The sequence below is a fragment of the Protomyctophum bolini genome (genome assembly GCF_963924005.1).
Source record: "Protomyctophum bolini genome assembly, chromosome: 3".
NCBI lineage: Eukaryota > Metazoa > Chordata > Actinopteri > Myctophiformes > Myctophidae > Protomyctophum > Protomyctophum bolini.
Genome location: NC_137864.1, coordinates 28,433,338 through 28,440,732, shown reverse-complemented (window position 1 = coordinate 28,440,732; position 7,395 = coordinate 28,433,338). Strand labels below are relative to the sequence as shown.

Genomic DNA, 7,395 nt, shown 5'->3' with positions numbered 1-7,395 from the left:
TCAACCATGTTCTTTTAAAGAATATTGAATAATATATAAAAAATAAATATTACAAATGTATTGAGCTTGTTCATGTGTCTTGTTTCCATCTGATAATTATACGTAGTTCACTCAGATAACTTTTATAGATAGGAAAACATGTTTTCTTTATAATGTAAATAAAGGTGTGAATCCACACAAACCCAAAATAATAAGTATTATAGAAATATATGAGCTGGCAGACAGCAGACACTGATCATTCCTTTTCCAGATGCTCCCAGGAACACACCACAACAGGTCTGGTTCAGCACCACTAGAGGGCCGGGTCAAGAGCAGTGGAACGGCCTGCCACTAATGCCTGGTGAATGATAGGCATGGTAGAAAGTAGGCAATGGCATGGACTTTATGGGGTGTCAATACATAATGATTTAGGGCTTTTTTTCTTCATCTGCAACAAACGTTGCAAATCTATTGCTTGTCTGACTATCTCCTTAATTTGGTCTCTTTTGGGTGTATAGGTCTGGAAATGCAACATCCTGGTCAATGGTGTGGTTTTGGTGTGCTTCGATTAGGGGAATTTTAATGGATGAATGCTGACGTTGGTCCGAAGCTTCTTCATTGCCTCTTTCTTTTTCTATTTTGTGGCATTTTTTTCCACACTAAATGTGTCTTACCTTCTAATATAATACCTAAACTAATGTTTATGGAGGCATGGAGTCTACTATTTTTATCTCATGGGTGGAAGGATGGATAGCTGACGGCCTTTTATAGGCAGCAGGTGGTGGTGATTGGATGAGGGTGGAGTCAGGTAACAGGCTGATTGACAGATGAGGTGACCGGGGACTTCAAAGTTCAAACCTGCAGAGAATGAGTGGAGGGAAGGAGAGACGGGGGAGGAATACAGAGCAACCCTACACTACGTGGCACGTAACACAGACAGACATGTATGGCCATACTAGGAGAATTAATTAAATGCCTCGCCCATCCATTCAGATTTTTACCAATGTGACTTACCAATTCAGGCTGAGAATGTGTCTCAGTCTGAATGCAACAACCTGATCTAAATCGGATACCATGTGACTTGTATGTGACTCAACAAATGAGATTCCAATCTGGATGTGGCACATGTACAGATCTGATTCAGGCTAGATTTGGCTGCCAGTCTGAACACACAGATCTGTGACAGATCGGATTTGGTCACTTGCAAATGCAGTGTGAATGGTCGGGCCAAAAGATCAGATTTGAGAAATAAATTTGATTTGAATCAGATTTGACTGGATAGTGTAAATGGAGCCTAAACGAGCTACAGGCCTGCCAGCTCAGTGTTGTCATGGAGAGATGAAGGTGCCACCAATCCATCAGGGTGATCAGTTCCTCATGGCACGCCCCTGTGACCAAAGCAAGCACTAGTGTTGACTGAACTTCACCTTAACTAAACAAATAATAAATAGGGCCATGGGCCTTTGGGGTGGGCCCATCTAGAGTTTGAATGGACAGGTATCAGTCCAGACAGGTGGGGGGGAGAGATCAACATATGGAATGTGAGAACAGGTCAGCTCCATATATGGAGATCTAAGGGTTTGAGGTCAGAGGTAGAGTTTCTGGCTGGTATGCAGATCCAGATGATCCAGTCTTATCCATGTATGGATATCCAGGGTTTGATGTCAGTGTCGTGATCTTCATATACAGTATGGAGACGACGATATATGGAGTGTCACGAGGCGTGGTGGACTGACGGCCATATATGGTGGCGTGACGGACTGACAGGTTTTCATAGTAATCTGCGACCTACAGTCGCAATGATCAATGGATAATCACCTGCTAAACTGAACTGCCTGCAAAAAAACCCATACAATTCTAATAATATCCTATGTATAGCTATGTAAGTATAGCTGTAAATGTTTGTAGGACAGCTCTGGTGATGCAAGTCAGAAGTGGAATGCTGTACACTGCAATGTACCTCCCCTGTGCACACAGTACAGTATGTAAGTACCTTACATACACATGCTTTTTGTGCCAAAAAGGGCTGTGACCTTCCTTACTGCCATGATTTCCTTTAACCATCCTCCTTCTGAGAGCAACACACTCCTTGTTAAGTTGTTCGTGAGAACTGTAGGCTAACTATTTATCTCTCTGCGTACGTGCACGTACACACACACAGCAAAAAACAGTCCCATATAATTTCTTTATTTTCATACTGGTGCCTGTGACTAATCCATGTCACCCAGTATTTTGTTTACAATCTTTTTGGTCTCTCGTATACAATTTTTAAATACAACAATATATAAAAACATCTTTCTTCCACTTACCCCCCATCCCCACACCAATCTACAGACCCCCACCCCTCCTTAACCGTGACAAGTGAAAACATCCTCTTAGACATTGGAACATTTTAGGGTACAATTCTTATAGAATAGCAGTAATCTGTATCATAAAAAGTAACGTGAATTTGTATCCAGGCTATAAATCATTAAATAGCTGCAGTTTTGGAAATTGCATGATGCTTTATTGTAATCAGGAAACGATTAAAATCCAAACATTCCTTAATGTAAGATAATGGGGGTTTTCTTTACCAAAAAGTAGTACCGGTATTCAGAAAAATCATTGCTAAATATTAAATGAACAGTTTACACACACACATTATTTTCACCCACAGTTGACATGTAGGTCCCTTAAATTACATCACTGCACCTCAACAACAGACATACTGGTTTACAACTCACAATTCATGGAATAAACATACAGCATCGTCTTCAGAGTTTATGGTGTCGTTGCTAAGGTCTGAAAATCACTTGACACTTGATGACTGGTAAATATGGAAAGGAATCCTGAGTTGCTTCAGACATAGGATGGAAAACTGTATGTGTCATACAAGATTAAAATTGTGTACAGTTTCATACTATAAAACGTAGTAGCTACGCTTTAGAAAAAAGTAGAAACTTGCACAGTAGAGTACAAACTAACAATAAGATCATCACATGTTTAATTTGATATTTGCCATATCAAATTAAGCAATCGCTAGGATATAGGTACATACATAAACTGTATAGCATATTGTATGTTCATACAGTATTGACTGATATTCCTGAGTCATTCATAGGTCCAGAGAAACAGCTGGTAGTGTATCTAGGCTGTCATTTCAATCCCTGAGGTATTTTCCCATGATTGTTTAGTTGGGTGCAAATACGCATAGTTTAATGTTTAATCACAAACAGCTACATTTCAACAAATTAAAACAAACATGAATTCCCTTTTTGATGGAAAAAAAGAAAAAAAAGAATCAGGGCCAATTTCTCAGACAAAACTTGTTGATGTGGGTGATCCTCTATTTTTTTTTATATCGATTTGGCCTACAAATCTTCAAGACTAGACACTTGAAATGAAGGCAACCTTTCTGTAGTACCAGATCCATTCCTGCACATTTGCAGTGGGACCAGTTTGCTTCAGAGTTTCTATGAATGAGGCCAATATTAACAAACTGCACGTTTGAAAAGACCTATCACTGTGCATGCATAGTGCATTGTGTCCTGCTGTATTTGTCCACGCAGACATAACTGGAAATGGCAATTAAAAATGGCATGACATCCAGTTAAATTACCAAATGATTTGAAGCATACATGGATGATGTGTGTGTGACCCTGAATATTAAGTGACAGAGTTGATTACAAAACTAAAAGGGATCAATCCATCACCTTTTTTGGTCGGAAGTAGAGTTTTTTGGTGAGCATGGAGTTAAAGCAGGGAACTTGTTTCTTTCCAATTGCGTTCCGGTCAGTACAATTCATAACACTCCTCATAGAAACTTTCCTGTTGACCAGAGTAAGAATCTCTGTGAACTCAAGGGAATCTCCAAACTTCTGCAAGGCTTCAGACAGATCCTGGACGTACCAAGAGCCATTGATGGTCTCCCGGTGGGAATAGTAACCTGAACAAACGGACAATATGGATTACTCAACAAAATGTACAAAGACTAAAGCCTGCGGATTAAGGAATGCCTCACTGCCTAGCAAAGTGGTTCTAAAACTGTTCACAATATTTATCTGTGGAACCAAGTCAAACAAAATGTAATGCCTCAACTTCTACAATTCCAAGTGCCTGCCAGGGTTGGGGGGGTCCTAGCACACACTTTTCTGGTGGGACAATACTCTCTTAATGTGTGTGTCTCACCTTCAGCCACAGAGTAACACATGATGAAGTCTGCCCCAGCAGGAAGTGTGTAGAAGACCCCAGCATCCACCACTACCTGGTTGGCACTGTCTACTACATCCATCGGGGTCACTGGGTCATCATGCTTGTCTCCACGGCACGCCTGGCAATGGACATGACAACCAACCAGATAAAATCATGTCAAGCTTCATCAGTTGAGCCGCTAAGTGACTGTAATGATTAATGAAGCTACAGTATGTATGTATGCATGTACTGTAAGTCACTCTGCCTGCAATGACTCAATACATAAATTCTGACTATACCTGTAAGATAAAGATCTTTGGCTTCCCTACGAGGCTTCTGCACTTGTCTCCTTTGAAGAGAGCAGTGACATCCCGGATGTAGACCTTGTCGTCATGCGCATACACGTGGTCTTCCTCACCGTGGCTCAGGAAGACACACACAAAGCAGTCTGCATCGGTATGGTTGTCCTCCGCAGCTGGCAAAACATCAAACAGTTTTGTTAAATTCTACACTTGCAACCTACTCTAGAAAACAGACTATAGCTTACCAAAGACCTGATGTCATTCGCTCATCCCCAGGTTTACGTAAGTATTTTCTCTATGGAGAATAACATTGGGTCATCTTAAAATCGTCTCACATAAGCATTGTGGTACAAAAATAAACAAACTGTCTCTGCGATATTGTTAGAGAGGTGGTGCTGATGCCCTGAATCGTTTACGATAATCAGTCACTCATAATTGATAGTCTGTTTCTGTACTAATTCGGCTTCAGTAACATTAGCATTTTTCTGCCGTAAATTGATTCTTCATAATGCAGTCAACCGCCATGATCATTTGTTTATTTTTGGAACCGTTCTTATTTGACGCAATATTAAGGTCTATGGGAATTCATAATGTGGGAAAAAATGCAAACCGGGTAGGAATCTGTGATATTACTTCAAACTTCTGCGTTTTATATCCAGTAGAGGGCAATATTGGTCATGACATATCCCAGACCCCTCTCTGCTTTGAACAGACAGTAGACATGCATCACTCTTTCACTTTGATTAGGCATACATCAGTATTTTGCTTTGGTATGGTATGTCTCACTTTCTCTTTGAGCAGGCACCCCTCTATACATTCTCAACGGGTCTGCACAAATAACAGGTGATTTATAGAGAATTTCACCTAAAGGTGACCAGATTGCATGCATGCAACACAGTAAAAAGTGCAAGGGTCTGCCTCCAGTTCAAACAAAGCAGAGTATATGCCATTGTGTGTTTGTGTCTACGTACCTTCAGTGATCTTGGTCATGATGTCTGCCTTTTTCAGGTCATCATAGGCCTGCACATCAAAACCCAATGCCTTAAATCTACAGCAGAAGAAAACATGATCAAACATGAGGAATATTCCAAGGCAAGTATCATGCTTCTATTTCTTTGAAGACAGCAGCAAATGAGGCACCCCGATAGCCAGGGTGTACAGTATATCACATGGGCTTTAATGCCTGACAGTGAGTCTCTGGTTTGATACGTAGATGTATTTCCTGTACCTCTCTACGCTGACATGACAGCAGCAAATTATGTCTGCATTTTAATTACTATATAAAAGGGGCAGGAATATTTATTAGACAATTCAAATAGGTATCATTTTGTCATTGTGAAATGTAAACCCTCACCATGACTGTGATCATTTTCTGATCTGAAATATAAAAAAGGAGTTTGATTTAGTAGGGTAGAGCACCTCTTCTCTAGGTTATATCTGTCCGCGTTGGTTCCACTGCGAGGGTGCAACATCAGCTGCCAATAGAAGCTTTCCTGGTTAAAGATGAGTGCTAGACCTCGTCTCTTGTGGTCCATCTTGTACTCCTCTGCAGGATCCATGGAGAAAGTGCTTCTTCATAGAGAAGACATGAGAAGATAAACAAGATTAGTGATGAAGGTAGGCAGTAGAATTTAAGACAACCACACTGCTTCATTTAAATGTTATCAGACTTGAATGGACTGGATAATGTGGATATGACTCTTGACTTTCTGTACGTAAATGCTTACCTTCTGAAGAAAGCATCTGGCTCATCTAGGTCTATAAAATAAAGCAAATTAATGAATAAGCATTAAGCAATGTGCAATTCATTAAACCATACTAAAAACTGAAACATAAAACGTAAGCCGATCTCTTGTCTTGTGTCTTCCTTCTTGCAACTTTAAAATGTATTTAGTTGTACCAGAGTGACACAAATTGCCTCATATTTATATTTATACTTTTATATATTTTATATACTTTTTCACCCTGCAGAATTTGTACATCTCAAATTATGCATTAGTTACATTATTAGAGATTGGATTGAGCTACTTCAGGCCTTTCTTGAGCTAGCACTGTACTGGGATCAGTCATTGCTCCACAAAATCAAATCATACAGTTCGCAGGAGCCTTCAGTGGCCATCACAGTAAATTATTAATACAATGTGACACCATGCCTGCCTGCCACACCCTATACATTGCTAAACCTGTTGTGTTAAGGCCAAGTACAGCAGGATCTAAGCATGGTTTTCTATTTGTAAAAAAGAAAGAAGAGCTGGGATAGCATGACACGACGTCATTAGGGACAGAACAATAGCCTGCCATGACAACTGTGTTCCTTATTGCTGCCATGTAGCCTATCACCTGGGCCTGGGTGTTGTGTGTAGGTCCACCTACTACCCATACTGATACATGATGGGCAGTAAAATAGTGTCACAATCACAGGAGTATCACACCACACCACAATTCTTTCGGTTTAGCTATAGTGAGGATTTACTGGGGAGTGGGGAAACACATAACACACTCAATAGCTTTGCCCTTAACAAACTTCCAAACACGTATGATATAGCCTGACACAAGTGATCTGAAGCACTTACCTGGCAATGCTGGCATGTACGTTTTGTTGTCTGTAGCAACACTCTCTGTCAAAGTGGAAAACAGAGCAATTAGAGCAATGACCCTAACAAAGTTGAATAAAATGTGTTTAAGGTACTATATAAAGACAGTTGTGCGCAAAACTGTCAACGGGGAATCTAAATGTTCCTTTCGATGTGCTTGGGGAGACTCCGAGTCTCCGACGGACAACATTAGATTAGTATGACATGAAAAAAAGCCGTAATACAAATACAATGTGTTGTGTAAAACGTACCTTCACCGGATTTATTTCCAGGACTAGACATGATGGTACAATATGTTACCTCCAGTTAGAACTACTACTAAACAATGGATTTGCTTTGTCAAACAAGCC

General features: G+C 40.3%; 1 protein-coding gene across 2 annotated transcripts; it reads right to left on the bottom strand.

The window, feature by feature from the left end:
* Positions 1-2,463: 2,463 nt before the first annotated feature.
* Positions 2,464-7,395, bottom strand: LOC308313111 (caspase-6-like). Of its 2 annotated transcripts, none has more exons than XM_080760027.1 (8): positions 7,297-7,395; positions 7,025-7,069; positions 6,179-6,209; positions 5,871-6,020; positions 5,423-5,499; positions 4,449-4,624; positions 4,147-4,288; positions 2,464-3,904 (listed from the first exon to the last, which is right to left on the bottom strand). In XM_080760027.1, the coding sequence occupies exons 1-8, from the start codon at positions 7,325-7,327 to the stop codon at positions 3,660-3,662; spliced, it is 897 nt and encodes a 298-aa protein (XP_080616153.1). In that variant the 5' UTR covers positions 7,328-7,395; the 3' UTR covers positions 2,464-3,659. The 2 variants fall into 2 exon arrangements, with proteins under 2 accessions (XP_080616153.1, XP_080616152.1); XM_080760026.1 differs by having other exon boundaries at positions 5,871-6,023; positions 7,297-7,394.